The 21,796-nt window shown below is 40.5% G+C and overlaps 1 protein-coding gene across 4 annotated transcripts; it reads right to left on the reverse strand.

Moving 5' to 3' along the window:
• Positions 1-8,878: 8,878 nt before the first annotated feature.
• On the reverse strand, positions 8,879-17,018 carry RCAN3 (RCAN family member 3). 4 transcript variants are annotated; one of them, XM_050909688.1, is made up of 4 exons: positions 16,824-17,018; positions 12,640-12,813; positions 11,878-12,019; positions 8,879-11,077 (listed from the first exon to the last, which is right to left on the reverse strand). In XM_050909688.1, the coding sequence occupies exons 1-4, from the start codon at positions 17,016-17,018 to the stop codon at positions 10,869-10,871; spliced, it is 720 nt and encodes a 239-aa protein (XP_050765645.1). In that variant the 3' UTR covers positions 8,879-10,868. The 4 variants fall into 4 exon arrangements, with proteins under 4 accessions (XP_050765645.1, XP_050765644.1, XP_050765643.1 ...); XM_050909687.1 differs by having other exon boundaries at positions 11,878-12,043; XM_050909686.1 differs by having other exon boundaries at positions 11,878-12,049.
• Positions 17,019-21,796: the final 4,778 nt, after the last annotated feature.

The raw sequence follows: 21,796 nt of genomic DNA on the forward strand, positions 1-21,796 counted from the left end.
ATACTTACAAAAGGGATCTGCCCCTGCCTGCGGCCTGATGCTGCTCCCGCCAGAAACCAGGAAACCACATTAACAAGTCTGCAGCCCTCCGTCTGGGCTCAATTCGTGGTTTACGATTGTTGAGCTGCCGTGCAGAAGACGTTTCCCCCCCCTCCTGCATGTCGGCTTCCCCATCTGCAACCAGAACTAACACCACTCATCTCCATTATAAAGCAACCTGAAACATATGGATGAAACCTGCCCGTTGGAAAATCCTGCTTCCGTACGGGAAGGCAGCAACAGGGGCTTCGTAACGGTCCATAAACATTTACAGCGGATTTCTTGGGAAGACCAGAGTACATCACTCATGGTTACCCAGCTTCCATCGATGACTGACTTCACTAGAGTGAAGGTTTGACTGTAAATTAATCTACAAATTCCTGCTTTTTGGTGATTTAAACCTGTGAATCCTCAGACCTTGTCTGCGCTGGCATAGATTTTGTGGTGGGATAACGACTTCCTGACTTCAAGACTTTTACAAGTAACAGTTAATCAGCTACCACTGGCTTGTGTAACGAGATGGGCTGATCTGCACGTTTCCTAATGCATTCATCAGAAGAAGGGATTTCCGCATGCTGCTGGGTTTGTAACATGCCACTCCAGCGAAACTCTTCTGCTCCTGCCTGTCTCTGTCATGTGGGCAACGAAGCCCAGGGTGGGGGTCTGGGCTGGCATCCTTGACCTGGAGTTTTCCTTGAGTTTGAAACCGATAAGAGACAACCAGTGACGTGAGCACAGACCCAAGATTTTCTACTGTGTTTACAGCTTCTCTTTGGGGACAGCTCTAGGAAAGCTGGGGCTCCTGGCAAGATGAGTTTCAACTGCTTGGTTTGTGCCAGCTGAGGCGAGAGAAGTAAGGACTGCTGCAGGTCCCACAGTCACCTTCATGCAAGAAGTCGGGCAATGACAGCAGGCAGCTTCTCGTCGAACCCAGCGGGGAACGGTGCATCGCTCTCCCGCAGCCTCCCCGAGGGCACGCTCCGACGGCTGCTCTCAGCATCATCCCTCCGCATCCGCATCTCCCGCGGCTCCGTGGGACCGAGCTTCCTCCAGCGCAGGCCTGAACCTCACCTTTCTCACCCTCCAAACACGGCTGCCTTTTGCTTCCAGTAGCCCGGAGGACAAAACTTGTGCCGACTGGTCCAAACGCACGAGCGTCTGCAGCCGCGGAGCCCGGGTATCGCAGCCTCTGCGGAACCCCAGCACGGCACATTTCTAAGGATTTCACTGATCAGGCATTGCTAAAGCAAACAAGCTCATTAATGAATCACTTCATTATCACAGAGGCAGGGCTCGGAAAGAGGGCACCGGCTTGTTATTGCTGGGTCTGCCAGAGGGAAAGATGAAAGGAAAGATCTAGAGGGCAAAAGATTTTCTCTCACACTTGAAATATTTTCAAAGCTGGAGAACCTACTCCTGACAGAAGCTGGTGAGCAGGTACCTTCCTTGTCCACCTTTAAATTAAGCCTTCAAAGGGAGGACCAAAACTTCTTCAGCCCACAGCTGGGGTTAGATAAGCAAACGGAAGAAAGAGAAATCAGGAGCTAGCTCCAAAAATTCAGAGCTCCTTTAAAAATCACAAAATTTACAGTAAGTATCAACAATTCACAGGGATATTCTTTCTAGTGTTTAAATCACAGTTTTTCCTTTGCAGCCATGAAGGAAAGGAAAAAAAAAAACAGACAAAAAAAAAAGGTAAGATCCTTACACAATCACGTTTCTCCAGAAGCTGCTGCTGCTTTAGAGAAAGCACCAACAACCGAGACTCACAAAAGACGGCGACCTCAAGAGACCGCCCCATCCCAGGCTGCACACGCAGCCTGCAGAGAAGTTGGGATTAAACGTGAGGCGCTCCCTTACCTTGCAGCTCTCAGCTTCTTCCTGCGTGAGAAATGCTTCCTTCTGGGTCGCTCCCAAGGCGGTGGTGGAGGAGTGCCCTTGACAGATCCCACGGGAGCAAAGTCGTCGTGATGCAGCGCTCCAAAGCGACCACCCCAGCAGGGAGCACGAGATGGGAGACGGCTCATACCCAGCTGGAGCCAGGCAGCTCTTCTGCCAGGACACTCTCTTCCCATCAAGACCCAGTTATGAAAGCATTTCTAGTTTCCCTCCCTTACGTACAGCAACTCAGTTGTGCAAAGAAACACGACACCTGACGCTGCATCTCTCTGCAAACGTACAAAATCCCCTTATCTTGCCTGGGCTTGGGGCTGTGCTTTCTGCCCAGACGAGGAGCGTTAGTATCTGAATGCAGCGCTTGGCATTACACATTCTCTCTCAGTACCAAATAAGACATACTGAAAGCGGGAGAGACCATTAATTCCACTCGATTCACCGTGTATTTTTGCACTCTGTGAAATAACAGATTGAAACTGAAGCCATTTTATGACAGGGATGCTGTGAACATTGGGTTCACACATACTACCAGAAAGTGACGGACCAAAACCAGGCAGGCTTTTGGCTCTCTGCAGTTCTGGCTTCACAACGGCTTTGGTTACTTGGTGCTTTGAGCTGGGAGTCAGAGCAGAACATCACACCCGTACATGTGTGTGTTTTCCCTGATTCGCTTATTCAAGCTGGCGGGAGGAGGCAGAGTAAGAGCAGCAAACACCTCCACAGCTCACAGCCCACCTGATCTAGCTCTGGAGGAGAAATACAAGTACTGATCCAGTACACAAGTTTCGCCACGTAAAGCACTTTGGTGAGCCCCTGTATAAAGATGTCATATATAAACCTAAACTTGCCTTCATAAACCTAAACTTGCCTTCATAAACCTCATAAACTTGCCTTCGTATGCCATAAACCACCCTTTGCACCTCAGTGCTGGCACCGAAGAGAAAGCAACAGCCACACGTTCCATTTTATAAGTTGGTGCTCAAGCCCAGTGAAGATTGTGAAGTACAAACAAAATAGCACGTAACATCGCAGTAAACAGATACTTATCTCCTGAAGAAACGTTTGTGTTTTCCTAACACAGGTCTTGCTTCAGTTTGGTGTTCACAATGGACTGGTTTGTACACCGAACACCAAGCTGAACCCCCCAGAACAAAGCCACAGAGGCTTTCTCACTAGAGTTTAAGAATTGAGAGTTTCAAGATCCAATTATTTAGCAATTTTTTTTTTGGATAGCTACAAAGACCCACATCAGTCACTTCCAGCTAAATCCTTTTGCCTCAGTCACACTAAAACCCCGTGCAGATATCACAGCTCCTTAAAACCACAGATTGAAATCCCAGTAAGGATTACTCACCATTCATCTTTTCAAGGGAATAAATTCATTGGTTTAAAAAGATTGGTTTCTTTACAATTACTGCCTCATCCCGCATAAACAAGAACGAACATGAGGCTCTCTTCTGGGAACAGGAGTGGTATTCCAGCCGCATACTTTCCCTGGGTTGTCTCTCTCTCTAGAGTAGAAGGGGCTTCTTTCAACAGCGTGCACTCATAACTTGGAAGCGGTACAAATAGTTGCATGATGTACGTTAATAATAATAAATAATAATAGTCCTAACTCAGTTTAAATAGTACAAGAAAGCAGACACCAGCCACTGTGGCTGTCAGGCAGCCCACATTAATGTGGAAAGAGGAAAAAGTTCTGTATTTTCATCAAATTCCTTTCCTGTTGTCTTTGTGAATTGTTCTGAAAACCAGAGTAGCGAGGTACACGGCAAGCTGTTCTCCAGATCCTGTTCCTTCTTCCAGGATGAAACCAGAGCAAATCTCCTACGTCCGGATCTGGTGTAAGGCACAACGGGATCCCAAACAACCCTAAGCAACGGAGCCTGCGCTGCCTGGCAGATCCCCAGCCTTGCGCAGAGCCCACCGGGCAAGGCGAGACTCGGCGCAAACGCTTTCTTGCCTATCTTTGCAATAAACCTTTCAGAGCATTTATGAGCTTATACAAACACGTACAGCATGGCACGCCCGTACAGAGCTGCCAGGCCTTAGAGGCCGGGTTTACCCAGAAGCATGGGCTCTTGCCTAATCTTGCTCCTCAGGGAGCTGTTGGCTGCCTTGGTAAAGCTGAGATTCAATTCAAGGTGAGTTTTGGGAAGGGACTGAACTTTTGCAGCTACCCACGCACACTTAGCTCCGCTCGTCTCCAGAGTCAGTTATTCCCAGGGCAGCCTGTTGGCCATTTCTGCATTCCTTGAAGAGGGCTTCATGGCCTGTATTGCCACCACCGAGAAGAAAACGAAGCCATCTTCAGCAGCCTGGTGAAATTATGAAGCTGGAAGATGTTGCGCATGCAGGAATTTCTTCCTACCAAAGTTCCAGAGCCTGGATGTCAACGGATACTCACTGGAAGACCAGCTAATGCTTGTATAAGCGTGACTCTGGTATTAAGCACTGCTAGCCTGATCCCTGACTCTGGGTCATGGTAGCACATTTTGAAGATTCAGCTGTTTCAAAAGTGTTGCTTTCACTGCATACAATATTTTATATTGGCTCAGTCAAAGCTCAAGACAATAGCATTCGTGGGAGAATTCAGGATTGTTTACCAGCATTGGGCTTCGGGCCTCTAATTTCTCATTTTCTTTGCTCTGTTTCATCTGTTACTGATACTTCCATAGATGGAAAGAAGGATTCACGCTTTAGACAGAAAAGGAGAGGGTTCAGAGACCGAGCGCAGCTCAGCTTCTGTGCTTACAGAACCAGCGTAACATTTTGCAGCACAAAAGCTTCTCAATCTTACTGTTCTGGAGGTCAAAGTAGTTCTTCATGGAAATAAAAACCAGGGGGAGTATTTAGCATAACTTCTGCTCAGCTGAGCTGTCGGACACCTCTGACATCAGAGTCGTCATGACAATACAACAATTGCATTGAGGTGCCATTGGGAGTCAAACACAGAAGGGATGAAATGAGTCAGTGAATGATTCAGGGCACCAGAAAGAACCGCAATGTATCTGCAGCTGACGCTGTGCTGTGCGTGGCAGACACCACAAAATTCACAGCGACAGCAGGACAAATGCAAATGCATAAAAAAAATAACAGCTCTTTCCACCCACGTGGGCTAGAGAAGAATCTCCCTAAAGCAGGAGGAGGTCTGGAGAAACTCCAGCTCCGTCCAGGGCCAGTATCCTCATTAACGCAGAGCAGTCTCCCTCTGGTGAGGGCAAAACATAGGAGGCAGCGCGATTCCCTCCCCTCCCGTCCCTTCAAATATTGCTGAAAAAACGTACCAAGCCTGCAAGACCATCAGCTGCAACAGAAGACAGATTATGTTCCTTCCTTGCAGAAATCCAAGGCAGAGTTTGAAGCAGAATTCAAACCTCCTGATTCTCACTGCTTTGTTCTAAACAAGTCCGTTCCCTTTGTGGCAGGTATCTAAGGAAAGACAACTACATCCTCTCCTTTCAGGTAAAACTCCCTCGGAGTTTCGGTATGAAAGATCATCTACATGAGAAAATAAATATAGACGGTCCCACCGGAATGAAATGGCAAACAGCAAAACAAACTAGAAAAAGCCCAGTTTTTTGTAATTGTTTCCAGGCACCACAATGTGCTAACTACCCTTTCAGCTATAAAACCCCCACCTGAATCTATTGAGTGCCATCTCTGCTACAGTGCTTGAGAAGGGGTGTGAACATCTGCAAGCCGAGTAAAAGCTCAATAAAAGCAAATGTGTTCTCTAAAAGCCTATGTGGCAAAAGACAGGGTGGGTGTGACTTTCCCAAGCGCTTGCTCGGGAAGAAGTCCCTCACCAGGTCCTAAATGTATAGCCCTTATACTATTAACTATAGCCATACGCTAGGTTTATACATTGTTGTGTATAAACCTCTGCTTTCAACATCAGTTATTCAGTTTACAGGTCACCAGCCACCAATCCTGATCTTAGCCCGTTAGCAGCGTTAGTGGAGGACCAAACCAGATACTGGGACGCTCCAGAACAATCCTAATGCCAAAGGACGTAACATAACTCTCAGTTAGAAACTACAGGCCCACTTCGGAGCCTTACAAAAAACATAAGGAAGTGACATAACCTTATCATGTGTTAAGTCTCACTGAATTTATACATCCAGCTTACACTTCCAAGCAGGTTTTGTTCTCCTCCTGGATCGTAAGGTCAGTTCACAGCACCACTGATTAAATTTGCAGTTTGCCTGCAATCAGAAGGGTAGAGAGCAGAGCGAATACACTGGAACTGTCTTAGTAAGGAAAAAAAAAGAGAGAACAGACACATTACAACAGATATCACGACTGACTAGAAAGTCATTGAGTCTAGAATTGTATCAGGAAATGAGGACCTCGGTACTGTACACGTACCCACAGTCACAAACAAAATTACAAACCTGCAAGGGATGGAACTGAACTGCAGAGATGAAGCAACCTGCCCCAGCAAAGAGCACATCTAAGCCTGGCTGCCCTCCCTAATCCCTGCTTGCTGTGCCACGTTATTCAAACAGGGACGCGGTCACTGGCTATGGAGTCAGAAAGGATACAGAATTTGTTATTTGTATATTTTATGGAACACAGCAAAACAACAGACTGCCATAAGTATCTTTCCCACTGCCTCACCCTAGTGCTGCTGACATCTGGGTTTCTGCTGATACGATAGCTGGAATACGTTTGCTTCACCAAGGAAATCAAACATTCCCTTCTACAAGCCTGAACACGCCAACATGTTAAAATGCAAGAGACCTTGTTCAGAAGAGGATTTTAACACATTAGTTAACATTTAAAATACCACGTGTTTTCTAGTGTGACTTAGCACAAAAACAACTTAAAGATAAAACACATAACCAGGCAAAGCACAAGATACCACCCGTCTCTCCATTAAGGCGGGTACCATGATACCGACACGTCGTCTCTAGCCCTGATCTTTAGGTGACGGGTATGGAGACATTCAAACAGGCATTATGCAAGCCTTCCCCAAGCTGTACGATTGATGTTAGGAGACAGCCCTGTAGTCACACTCACTCAGATTTCAGCTCGGTCAATAGCTACGGGAGAAAAAAGTATTTTATCTTGGTCAGAACAAAGGTAAACAGCGGCTTGGGCACACATTCCTCTGAGGTGTCAAGGACCGCAGTTCCCTCCCGCTGACTTCAGCTTCGCCATCCAGCTCCGGCGACGGCTCTCCGCACCGCAGGCTGACCTTCACGCGTGCAGAACGGAGCGGTCCCGGAACGACGTGTTGCAGGTGCCGTGCAAGCCCACGCAGGAACAAAGACTCCCAGATCCAGCCAGGTGTGCGCCTCCTGTTTGGTTTGGTAAAGGAAATACTTCTGCATTTTTCTCCAAGGGAAGGAGGCTTGGCTGTGGGCTCTTTCCACATTAAAACCACACTGGACCATGAACCCCTCCTAGCAAGTCTGACACATTAAGTGGAGCAAGTAAACAAAACCTGGTAAGCGTAGGATTCCTAAGACAATCTTCTGTTCTGGGCTAAAAAAGATCAGTAATCCAAAACCAGACAAAAATGGAAATATAACCTTTCAGGGAATAAATTAAGCATGAGACATTTTATGCATGAGGTCTTTCCAGGGGGAAGCAGTTCAGGAACAAGGCAGAAACAGAATGAAACACAGCAATCACAGGACTGCAAAAACAGGGCCCATTCTTAGCTATTATAAAATAAAAACAACGTATCCCCAGCAACTTTTTCTCCAGAATACACAGACAGACTGCCCAAAGAAAAGACCACACATTTTTTCAGCTGCTTCTCAAGAAGAATGCTTTAGAGGAATTTGGGACATTTATTTATACAAAGCGCAAGCTCAGAAAGGGCTGAGTCGGTGCCTCTGTGCAAGCTTACTTCTAAAAATAGCACTTCGGTTAATAGCAGGTCAGTGATTAAGAGAAACAGGTTCTGATGGTCATTACTGAATCATCACGTGGAGTAAATAAAGCAAACTCGAATTTCATTCATTTTACAAGGAAGGCTCTGTCACCCTGGAGATTATGGACAGAGTAAAAGTGGCGTAGAATCACTTCTGGTATTGATCGATGGCTGAAGTCAAGTTTCCTTTCTGTACAGCCTCTGCTTTGCCTCCTCCTTGCCCACCCATCTCAGTACTTGCAAGTAACAGCCACCTCATTCCCTACAGCTCCCGGGAACCCCTGCCTTCCACACCAACTCTGAGGCAGACGTTGCGAGAGACGAAGCCCCCCATTACATTTGCACAACGGGGCCCCTAGGCACTGTCACAGAAAGAAGGCACGGCGTCACATACAGTAAAGGAAGGGGATTTTGTAGCATTTTTAATATAATTCAATTATATTGCGCCAGTGTGCGTTAGGAGAAGGGCACCCAGCCTCCCTCTACTGGCTAACACAAAAAACACTGCCGAAATTTGCCTGAACTGCGAGAGAGAGGAGGACCTGGTGGCAAAAGCACACGCAGTGCAACAAGCCCATGTTTTATAATTTCGTTAATCAATGCATGCACATTTTATATAAAGTCTGACCACTTCCCTCCTGTGGAAATGGGTCTTTGGAGATTTTTGAAAACAGGTAATTATTTATCTTTATTACAACAAAAACTTTACAGAGCTCAATACTGCAACCCAAACCGGGCATCCTCTCCCCCAACAGTCTAAGCAGGTGCCAAACTCCCATCCCAAATTCGTGTGAGGTAAACATCCAAATGGAACTCTGCTGTGACAGGCACCCAAACCCACCAGAAAACCCCTCTCAGCCCCTCCTGCAGCCCAGCAATTCCCAGGATTTTTCTGTTGAAATCCCCAACTTCTTCAGCACTATTTTTCCGCTAATTTGCTTATGGAAAACCATAAACTATCTCGACTGTTCACTCAATTGCACAAGCATACAATACCCTTAGAAAACTTATAGATCAAGCTTGGGCCAATATGGAATACAGTTAAAAAACCACATGTGAATGGCACTGCATTGTTTTTATTTTAAGTGTCTTTACACAATGAAAGATGTTGGAATGCAAGTTGTTATACATTTTACACAAGATACACTGACAACATTACTTGCTTGATTTGCCTTATAAAACTGTTTCTGAAGGTTTTCCACTTATTCCTACTCACAGCAACTTCTACAATGCGGTAGAAATTAAACAATTAACAAAATATAAACACCACAGGAAATCCAAAACGGACTTCTGAAACTTTAAAAATACACAAGCCTGATGGACAATACAAGTTTTTTGTTGGGTTTTTGTTTTTTTTTTTAATAACATGGAACAGTGAGACAGAGAAGTCGGACTTTGAGTGATTTTAATACCTGAAGAGATACATAAATATCATGCCTGTGGAGGCAAGACGAACAAAAACCATTTTCCTACCTTTTTAATATATACTATTCCTGCCTCTGGAACAAGGACCTGCCCGCAGGATCCCATTTTGCAACTTGAAGCTGGTGGCAGGAAGGGATCACGAGCTGGCACAATACGGAGTTGAAAACTACCATGCCCATGCAAATTCACGACCGTTACTTTTTCTCTCCGCCATCAATCAAGTGAAAACACTTTTGAAAATTCAATAAGCATGTCATGTAGAATTGAAACACACTAAAATGAATTTGAAAAAGGCCAATTTCTGAATGATTTATATATATGAACATCAGCAGCCTGGTTTGTTCACAAATAATTTTATTCTTTTACATAGAAAAAAGAAGAATCTGTCTAGACTAAAAAAGGTTGGTTATAAAATAGCATAAAAGCATAGGAGTATGTGTCATTATATCAAGACATATTTTCCTCCTACTAAAACACTTAACACAAGATCACAAAATTAAAGATCTGTATTTTAAAAGATGCATCCTGGTCTCAAAAGTAGCAGATGCTCTATCAGACAGACAGGATGCCACACAGAAAAAGTCTTAATGAAAAACAGCAAACAAGGGCTGAAACTGCATAAAAACTGGCTAAGCCAGGCAACTGATTGTCTTAAAAAAATACGAAACAGACTGGAGAAGTTTAGGAGGACAAGTTAAAAATTAACCCTAGATTTTTTTATCTCCTAACATAACTTAGTCATAACATAACAGTCACTGAATTTATTTATAAATGTAGGCCATCTCTAGGACTGTAGAGGAACAAATATTACCGTATTTGCAGAGAGGATCAGAGACAACACATTCAATAGCTGAATCTGTATTTCACTCTACGTATTGTAATTCACTCCTAATTAGGTGTCAGTGCAAACCATTGTACCTATCAGTGTGCCATCACAGATAGTAGCAGCAGTAGTGTTGGCAACAGACTCCGAGTCTGTCTTCTCAGTGGTCTGTGGTTCTTCCTCCTGTATTCTTCTCCGTGTAGTTAGCAAAACTACTTCAATTTAGTTCCATACATGTATTTGTGCCTCATGTCAAATTAAAAACACATACTTGGCATTTCTGAGAAAAGCAAAGATTAATCTTCACCTCAGAAGATTACTAGCTGGGAAGGAATTTGAGCATAAAGAGAACGTTTCACTTGCATTTAACACTATATTAACTGGAAGCTGTTGTACCAGTACAGATCAGCTTTTAATTGCTACACAATGAACTTCCTTGAATCCAATCATGACACTAAGTAAGATATTATTTCAGCACTTGGTACATCACACTGTACGATATAAAGAAAATGGTAACATCTTAAAAAAAAAAAAAAACCAAAACCAGAAACAAAACCAAATCACAACCAGACTTCCTATTTTTCACTATTTCAAGTCAGGTGGATTTGCTACACTTTGGGGACTAGTCCCTAAAATTAAAGTGCTTTTCAGAGCATTGGCATCCAAAATCTTGAACATGAGAGACAACTACAAGTAAAATCTGTTGTCGCTATACATAACATATAGCAGCAGTACAGACATCAACACATGTACTCATTAAGTGTCTGATTTTTGATACTCTCTTGAGCATCACACAATTTAACAGTGCATAGTACCCCCTACCTCCAGTGTACAATCAAATGCTTTCGATTCATTCCGTATTGTTGCAGGTGGTTCTGGACGCCTTGTCTGCATGATCTTCTGTTTGGGATTTTTTATTTCATCTTCCTCTTCTGTCTCACTTTCACAGACATGGACAACTACACTAGGAGTTGATTCTGTTCCTGCATGAAGCTCGTACTTTTCCCCTGAAGAACAGCAAACCACAAATCATGCTAAGAACATCCCCAAGGAAAAGCATTAAGCCACTTTATCTCAAAAACTCCTTAATATCTGCCGTAACACAACCAAATATTCATTTATTCCCATCTCATCTTTAATTTGCTCAACTTCCACACTTCACCAGGCCTGTTAAATGTTTTAAAATAGTCCCTGTATCTGTTACACTGTACTTTGAATAAAATCAATCTTTTAATTGATATTTAAAGGAAGGGATGGAGGGATGTACAAAACTATCGTGAAACACCAAAGACATCAGAATACAAGCAGCATACAGATTTTTAAGTGACATGATTTATGCTGTACATTTATATGACATTTGTAAATGAAAAGCTACAAAAGCATTTGAAAACATTAAGCCTCCTGATTCCCTGCTTTTCACAGAAAGCAAACAGCATGTTTCCTAGGAAGGCTTATAAAGAAGTTTCACACTTAAACACAAAAAGTACGTATCAGCATCCTTAATAACTGGAGCTGTCCATCTGCTGGAGACCGAACTTCTCCTCTTCTTGTTTGTTACTTAATACTGAGACTATAACAAAACTCAATAAATGGATGTGATGGAGCTAGTACCATACAATCCAGTTCTGTGCTATACTTTCAATCATTTAACAGATTAATTAAAAGAAGTGATGGATCATTTTATTCAAGTAAGAAACATCACATAAGAGAGACTCGGTTTCTTCTCACAGAAAGGTAAGTAGATAAATTCCCTCGATAACTACTTTTGAAGTTAAGTCACACAACAAAAGCAGGTAAATATTCCTACCTGGTCCCAACTTGGAGACAGCACAAAGCAAGTCATAGTTTATCAGGGGAGTTGCATCTTCACTCTGTTTCCATCCAACTGGTGGAGATGCAGGTGGTGATATCAGGAATTGTTTAACAGGTTGTGGAGGAAGGAGGTAGGACTTATCACCTATTTCACTGGATACCTGTACCTGAAGACAAAAGCCAGGAGATACAGAATAAGATGAGAAATATTAATTCTCTTTTTATTTAGTCTACTTCCCCAGTAATGCATGCCCATTCTCTGTATTAGCAAGGCTTAATTCAGTCTAGCTTTAAAAATAAAAGTAGTACAGCTTTTGTCAGTTCTCTTGGAATGACACCTCGGCGAAATGCTGCAGTTAAGAAACTGGGCTACGTCAGTGTTGGCAATGTAGCTGTGTATGACACATGCAAGCTGCTAATCCAACAAGAAGGATATGTCTGTGAAGCACCTATTATAGAGAGATCTTTGGACCCACTTATTTTCTTTCAGCACATTTCTGTTTACATATGGGGGAAGGTGGTTTGTGTCACTACACAGCAACTGTTCCATACCAATTACAACTCTGTAAGCTCAAGCTGAAAAGCAAAACCGTCCCCTAAAGCATGAATTTCTCAAGTAGTGAAGGTAACGCATCTCAGTGTAAGGGAATGAGGTTGAAGGTAACTTCAGATATTTATCACAAATGAAACTCATGGGCAAATGTGGAATAAAGAAGAAACAGGGACACATGTACAGCATCTTAGTGTTCCATAATACCTGTGCAAAGTACAGCTTCAGCTTTTTTCCATTGAAGTCAGTTTCATGCAGTTCTATCCGTGCCCTTGCTGCTGCCTCTGGATTGCTGAAGTTTATCCTTACTCTTCTAAAGCTTTTAAACAACTGGAATGTAACTTGATTATCGTAGACTGTGAAAAGTGCTTCAAATCTTTCCTAGAGATGAAGTACAAAGATTCTCCAAACACAAAATGAACATTTTCATTCAATGAAAACACGTTTTCCTTTCACTCCCCTCTCCCAAATCCCATTCATTTCCTTAATCGCCTAAACCTGCACATTCCACATTTCCCTCAGTTACCCCGACTTGCAAATCTGTATTCAGTGTAGCACTGCTTTGTCTCAGTATTTAAATCTGAATTCCAAGAGCGCATTGATGTGAACAAGCCTACAAAACTCTTAATACGCAGACTGCCACCTAGCGACAGTGACTCAAAAGTGCAGATGTCAACAAAAATAGTGGTACTTGCACGACTTCCACCCAAGCAGCTCCAAAAATACTATGCAAATCAGTTAATTTTTATATTAGATAAACTAAGGAACTGAGTTCTTAAGGGAAATGTCAAAATTCTCAGGATGAATGAATAAGACTACTTCGGAAGAGACAAAAATCTATTCTTAGTAAACGACACTTGTTCACAAAAATAGAAAATTGAAAAAAATCATGTTTTATTGAATATGGAATCTTATCCTCAAGTTCTTTAATAAATAACAACTGCATTGTTATGAAATGCAATCTGTTTTAATTTACTAGTTCTCTGATCTACAATAGACCTCATTTGCAGATATTTCTTTTTTTTCCCTAGCGTAAACACACTAGGAAATTTCCTAGTGTAAATTTTCATTCACTGTAAAAAGTCAGATTAAAATCAATAATGAGAAGTATGCAAGCAATCTTTTTTCAATTTTATTTACTATGTTCTGATAATACTCAGTTATTCAGAGAGATCTACATAAGCAAATAAGCGGAAAAGGAGTATTTTTTCATTAAGAACTCTTTCCAATGACAATAGTTAATTTACTTGATTCCAATAGACAAAAATCCTGTTGATGCCTTCATTCCTCTAAAAATAATTACAGGATGAGGGGCTTTAATTTTAAATAGGACTGAGGAAATTCTTCAGATGATGCCCACGTTCGTTTTAACAAAAATATTATTTTCTTGCGCAATTCTCTCCAATCCGTACAACATCAAGGTCTTTATTAAATCAGAAAACCTGTTCCTTCTGCACACTGGCCAAATTTTGTACTTGACAAACACAAAACTGCAATCTAGTGGATCAATCCTGTAATTGAAAATGTGAAGACAGTGTTCCAATCATAACATTACCCTCAAAAAGGTGAATATTTGAGAAAGAAACAATATGTACTTTTACTCTATCTGAATTTTTCACTTTTTGCTGTTTGAACTAAACTTGAAAAAACACTTTTAGATGCTATGTAAAAGACAAAATTATTAAAAGATGTATGCCAACTTAGACATCTTACAGTTTTTCTGTAAACATACCGTGTATTTAACCCACAACACTTAAACAAAAGTGGAAATGGACAGCATTAAATTCAACAACTTAACAGTCAATTCCACATGAACTGTTAAATGTTTAAGTGTTGCTTTAACAAATCAACAGTAAAAACAGAAATATAGCTAGAAAATGTCAAAAAAAAATGGATGAAAGAATCAGGGCAGAAACAGAACCTGAGCAAAATGCTTCATAAGAATTAAATATACAGATTTCAAATCAATAGTGTCTTCTTAGCCTTTTCTCCTCACCAGAATATTAATCATCACTTACTTATGTGAAGTTTCACAAATGAAAACGCGGAGCATAAAATATCTGTGCCTACATACAGAACCAGGCAATCTATTTTTTACAGTTGTGACTACTACAAAATCAGGGAAGACAAAGATTGATTTTGATAGTCTGCTTGCAAGTGCTGCTAGCTTTGCTGGTGTTACCAAATGAACTAAAAGAACGTCGGGTAGCAAAACCGTAAGTGCCACCAAAAAAAAATACACACCCCACCCACCCCCCCCCCCCCAAATTTTCAAATTGCTTTCTGTTTGTGCACAGACAGCACAATTTTCATTTGTTTCATGAGCTGTTTGCTGTGCATTCAGCCTTTAAAAGAAGATGTAGGCAGAAGTAAATCAAACCATTGAAACGTGTGTCCAGGGGCTGACTAAGCTGAATTTCATAAAACAGATAAAAGCCATATAATATATCAAAGCACCTTTCTTCTTCCGAGCGCTAGGAAGAAGTCTGCATAGTAAGCGTTCAATTTATAGATATCATGTATAATTCTGACCTATTCTAAACTAAGGTCTTGGCTATGACAATCAGCTTAGATGAGCTTGCTGACAGTACAATCAGTACACTTTACAGACTATATTTGAAATGAAAAATCTTAAATTTTAAATTTGTGGTTAAATTTAAAAGTGGTTTAATGTGGCAACTAATAAGCCCAGTACCATTAGAGAAAAAGCTAGCACATCTCCCTCAATACACCTCGTATGCACGGACATATTGTGGGAATACTTTCGTGGAAAAAAGCAAATGTGCATTAAAATGACAAATCACATGTAGACATGTGCAAAACAATTTAGCAAGGCAACATTTCCAGTGCACACTTTCTATACCGGACACACAATGAATTATGGGGCACTGCTGTTTCTGTAGCATCAGAGTTAAATTAGTCCAGTGCATTATTTAATGTTCCATTGATTAACTGATGCTTTACTACCTTCTTCCAAAGGCAGTAACCACCAAAACAAACGGAGTGCTCCCCGCTTACAGAAGTCTTTTGAACTAGAAGCTGATCTAGTAGAAACAGTAACAATTTAAATTAGTCATCAGTGAGTTAAAAATTTATCTAGAAAGGGAGATGTCATCTTGCATTTTTTTTTAATTAGATGACATGTGATTTACATGCTCTTATGCATTGCCCGTTTTGTTTCCCAGTAAAAACAGCATTAATATACAAGGCTAGAAATTAACTCTTCTACTGACGTACACAGGCTAGGAACAACTCATGCTCTTTGAAGAGAAGCATTTAACACCAGGCATATAAATAATGGCTAAAGAACTGTATCTCATTCTTTCTATAAAACATGGGAAAGAAAAAATAAAGCAGAACTGTATCTCATTCTTTCTATAAAACATGGGAAAGAAAAAATAAAGCATTGCATCTGAAAATAAGCCACTAAAGACTCAACAGCGTTTTCTGGCACCTTTCGTACCCACAGGAATACAATTACAACAAACTATAAGAACAACAGCTCTCATTATGTAATATCATCCTCCCTACCCAAAAGGAGATCTGGAAGCTGCTTTACAAACTGTTTATGTGACACCATGTGCACATTCTCAACTGATCACTGTTCCCTTTATTTTGAACGTACTATGTCCACTTGTTAGGAGCATTGGCTTAGGAATTCAGCTCACAGCAAATATTTGAAAGATTGATTTAAATGTAAGTACACAATTTAGCAACTCTGAGGCACAGAGCAGCATTTCCTATCTGACACCACACCTTTCCCTCAGATGTTGAAAACTTTTCAGCAAAACTGTAGGCTTTGTAAGTACTTTTGGAAACTGAAACTGAAGAAGCCACAGACCAAAGCTTTCATATCAGCCCCTCCTCTTCTCCCTCACTCACGTAGCGTACATAATTATTCCTGATGCTCTTGGAAGCAAAGGGAAAGTACAGACTTGAGTGAATACAAATGCTAGCAACCAGAGAAGATTTAGTTTATTGTAAGGTCTTTGTAAGCCACTTTCAGGGAGTTCAAGTCAGAACACACATCCTGCAAATTTATAATGCTCTTTTAACAGAATCCTTGCCTTGAAATAAATCATTTAAATTTTATGTAAATTTGCCTTTGGTTGTGGTACCTTGGATAAAGAGAAAAAAAATAAATCAGAAGAGCTTTTCATGGGAGAAGCACTGTATATCTATTAACAATTTCAAATGCCAGAAAAGTGTAGTATTATCTGCTCTTTGGTAACTGTACTCATTCTGATCTGAGCTTACCAGGTAAATACTCTGGGTTGTTTCCCCCCCCCCCAATTATTATATGCAGTAATACACTGAAAATCCAGACAAAAATGTGCAATAGCTGTATCTACACTTAAATACTGTACTCCAAGTATGCCCCTCTACCTTACCTTTTCTTCCTGTACCTCAAACACAGCTTCATGAACACTGCAAGCAAAGAGTGAGGTAGGCAAGTCACTTAAATCCATCATCTCTTCCAAATCATCTTCATTTTCTCCAAAAATCATCTGTTCTTCCTCTTCTTGGTCACTGCTGTAGAGGTCTGACTGGCTGTCACTCCAGGACTTCATAGTATCTCTGAGCATTGTTCACCCAAAGCAACTCTTCTTTATGTTCCAGTTTCTAGCAGGGGTCTGCCATTCCAAAAAACAAAACCAAAACAGAATGTGAAGATACCACATCTTCGTGCTTTGACTGTTCTTTAGGCAAATAATTTTACAAAAAAGAACAGAAATCAACATGAAACTTGTTCTCTCATCCACAAAACAGAAACGCTGCATCCCATTTCTGTAAATGGGGTAAAGACTCTGCTGTTCAATCTATGAAAAGGAAGATGGAGTCAGTCAGTCAAGTAAATGAAATTTCTCCTCCCTTTACTCTGACATAAATCAAGAACTACAATACTGTTCTAGAAGCTTTGGTCCATGACACACTTTTCAGTTAATAGCAATTTCTTATTTAATAACTTAAAAGCACTTCCTAAGTAATCAGAGTAGTCTTCTGATATTTGAAGAAATATCTTTATTTCATCAATGGGAACACATGTATACAGCAAACTTAAATCATCTGTCCAAAGTCTCTCCAAGCCAGCAGCAGATATGGGAACAAAACCTAAGATCTCCTATGTAAGGAGATTTCCTTCTCCTAAGCACTGGAGAATGCCTTTCCCATAGGCAACAGAATATCTATAGCCTTAAGTAAACATATCAAGGAAGGAAAAAAAATTTGCAAACAAGCAAGAGACTAAATAAAAGACTTTAGATAAACTATTTTTTACACAACAAAAAAGATTTTAATGGAGCATACCTTTTGCCACCTATTGCTGCAAAAATTGCGAGGAGGTTATCACACTACTGTATAATAGAAAACATGTCACTACTATATCTAGATTTGGAGGGGGTGTTAATTTGTGACATAACACTAAAAAAAAGGTAAGTAAACATATTCTGTTTCATTGGCAATGATCTCATTTGAATATTTGCTTAACTAGCTTATTCTTTGGAAGCAGTCACTGAGAAATGCCATCAACTGAAACCACTATGCATTAAAAAATACATAATAAATCCATGCTCACTCATGGGAAAAGGTTTAAGACAAGTTTTCTAATTAACAACACCCAAACACTCTCAACACTCTGTACTTAAGGAGAAATAGCATGTGAAAATGAGAAAAAAGATTTAATACCTATTTTAAGTATTTAAAAACTGCTTAGAGACACACACACACACAGAAGGCGTGAAGTTAAATGAGTTAAACCAATGTAACCTTGGTGTGGACACATAAAAGCTGTCTGAAGCAATGTGTGCACGTGCACACATAACTGCACCAGTTCACTGTCACACCTTTAGTCAAACCATTACAAAGTCCTTCATAGACCTGGCTAAATTTTCCCAGCCCAGCAAGTTCCAAAATTTTCACAGGAAATGCTCCTCAGTATCACAGAAAGAAGGATGCAAATGCAAGAAAACATGTAGCTGGTGGAAACCTAATTTTTTGTGCTTGCTGATTCATGCAAAAAGGAAAGAGAAAAGGAAAAGAAAATACGCCAGCACAGTAAAAACAAAAGCCACCATCTGGCTTGGCAGCACAGACTCCAAGAGAGTTCTGGGCTAATCAATCCAACATGCAACAGGACACAGACACCTACAATGAAGCCAAGCTACGTGCAGACAGAATTGAGAGCAACATGCTAGCCTTATCTTGGTTTTGGTCCTACCTCCCCAAGCACCCCGTCAGAGAGGAGTACAGATCACAATAAGAAATACCTAACCCACACGACTGCTCCAAAAACCTGTTTTTCTGACAAATCAAAGAACGAGGAGACTTGCAAACAAGGCAAGAGAGCAAAACCAGCACAAAAAGGAGAGTTTGGAAACGCTGGCTTGTAAATTCAAAGACTTAAATTAACGGTGAATAAGACAAGAAGTAAGGTAACAAACAGACCAACATAAAATTTGGTCAAGTTGGCCACGCTATGAAGAGCTTTAAAAAGTTCAGGCTGTCTGAGCCTCATACACTACAAAATGAAGTCAAAGCAGCAGACTGGAGGCAGGCAAAAGCATCAAGAAAATAAGATTAACAGAGTGCACAATTACTGTGACTTACACTGTGCCTGCAGTAGTACTCCTCTCTTCATTCTGTTAGTACTGTGGAATCAGACATCACAATTAAAACGAGAGAGAATTTAATCCATAGATTATCAACTGAATCCATTACTCCTTCTTTAAAGTTGTTATCGTCTATTATGTCATTTAAGGAGCTGCAATCTGCAGATTACTAACACCAAACACTGCAGTGACCACAGAGATGTCCCTCCGTTTGGTATGTTAGCACAGAGGAACAGCACTTTGGGGAAAAAAAAATGAGCAAAGAGATGGACAAAATGAAGGCAGATCTTGGTTTTTATTTATACAAAGAAGACGCCTGAACTCTGTAATTCTGGCTAATATTCTGTACAATAAGACTTTGTATGGGCTCCTTGAATAAAAACAATCTTTTACACACCAATGAGACAAGCATGCAAATATCTGCTTGAAAATAAAATAAAACTGATACTGTTAAAAAGAGCAATATAAGACACTTTCTAAAACACCAGCTTAAAGACATAAAGAATGCATTGTGGGGGAAAAAAAAATATCCCAGTTTTTCCTTCTTTTGCCAAATTTGGTTAAAGTAATTCAGAGAATTAAAATTAAGTTCGAAGTTCCAGCATGAGGAACTGTTATTTTGTATTTTGAAAAAAAGACATCTATGTTATTTCCATGTCTGTTTGGTGTAACAGAATAGGGCAATTTCATAAATGAAAAGGTGACAATATACAAAAGACTGAGCAGTGAAAGGCAAGAATGATAGCCAGGTAAACAATACAATTAAGGAAAGGTCTTTGCCAAATCAAGGTAGGAATTGGAGAGGGATCAATAGCAAACAACGGAAATGTTTGCAAACAAATGCCAGGAGCTCAGATATCACAGAATACCACACACGCTGTAAGAGAGGATGGGAAGAAAAAGGAAAGGAAAAAAAGCCAACAAAAAAGCCACAAGATCTAGCTTCTTTTACAACTGAATTTACATAACATTAAACGATTCAAGTAACCTATGAAGTAGACAGAGATAAAGCGATGGCTGCAAGGTCACTATGATTTTCACCATGCATGAACTGGTCAACAGACGTAAGCAAAACTGTCTAGTTAGCATCTTAACATTAAAGAAATTAAACTTGCAGTCCCTACATCTTTAGTCTTCTGTGTACCGATTCATTTCGTCCAGTTCTATGTGAAACAGGCAATCAACAACTACCATTGTCTACCTGTGTATTCCCACCTTCAAAATGCACACAGATTAAAACAAACTACCAAGGCAGGATTGCTCAGAGACAGAGCTGAGATGACAGCCCTGGTGATCCTGCACTATAGGCCTGTCTTCTGTTCACCATGAAAGATCTTCCCTGTAAACGTTTTAAACGTAAATACCCTTGATATGAGGAAAATAACTGCTTTTTGCTCAACAGCAATTTGTGGTATTATGAAACACATCAAATTCTGCACAGGCATGCATTACTGCACAGAAGAGATGCTCTTCAGATTTGTAAAGAAGTTTAAGAATCCTGATGGAAAACACACAAACCTGTCTAGGCACACTATATCCAGCTTTGCACACAGCAAACAGCCTCACTGGCTTCATTACATATGAATTCATCATATTTAAATACAGCAACAAAACGTTGTACTGGAAGATATTTTCTGCTCTGTAAAAAGGCAGCGGGTCTCAAATGATGTGTGTGAACGATACAGGAGAGCTGGGGCAGTTTAAACATCCCCACCGCCACAAAGAAGATCACATTTTTTTTTCTCAACTAGTAACAAAAATTGAATTACCAGAAATCATCTTGCTCCTTTAGAGAACAAGAGTAGAAACTCGTACACTATTAAGCTGCAGAAGACAATGCAGTTATTCCCTTGAATTCCTGCAAACAGTCTGCAGGGAAAGGGATTTAATAAAAGCAATCTTAGTCAAAGTCAAGGAAACATTTCAGCAACAAGATCAACAGTTCTGTACAATTTACAGTACTGTATTTCTTGCCAGTATAAAAACAAAATCTGAAAAGCTTCTGTAGAGAACACTGAACTATAAAAGCTACTTCAATTATGTTTTGGTTTTTTTGAAAAATAAGAATGCATCACAGTTCTAGTTTTTTTAATCATAAACCTACATGGTTAATTCCAGTTTTTTCAGAGATTACTTGTTTTTCCTGACTTCTCCCAAATCAGTATCAAAACACCATGGTTACTGAGCAATGCAAGAATATCCAATAGCTTCCCTGAAATAAGGATGAGACAGGTAAGACTGATGTACAAACATTAATTAAGAAATAGTGTTGGAAACGGTACTGTGAGAAGTGATATTTTAACAGACTAGGTAGAACTATTTTATTGTGCAATTATCAGAAAGCAACAAAATCAGAAGAAATACTCCAAGCTTGGCAGGTACACCGATGCGATTATCAGTGCAACAGCCAAAGTGCTCTGCTTCAGTTTCCCCTATGCAAAAAGGGGATTACTTCACTTACCTCCTCGGAATGATAAGTACTACTTATTTATAAGATAGTCTGATATAAATGAAAATATACAAACGCTAGTTATTTATTACAATTAGCTAATTCTTACTGCACTAAATGATTCAAAATTATAAGCAAATTCATTGTGCAGACAACTGACAATACTCGTTAGCAAGCTATTTGATCACTCGCTCCCTCTTAGATTTTAGATTAAATGGCCTTACACAGCAGGACTAAAAGGATCCCAAGAACTAAAGCCACTCGGATAAGACCTTTTACTAAGTCCTTTGTTCTTCTGAGAATTAAT

This window comes from Gymnogyps californianus, chromosome 22 (assembly GCF_018139145.2).
Source record: "Gymnogyps californianus isolate 813 chromosome 22, ASM1813914v2, whole genome shotgun sequence".
NCBI classification, from domain to species: domain Eukaryota; kingdom Metazoa; phylum Chordata; class Aves; order Accipitriformes; family Cathartidae; genus Gymnogyps; species Gymnogyps californianus.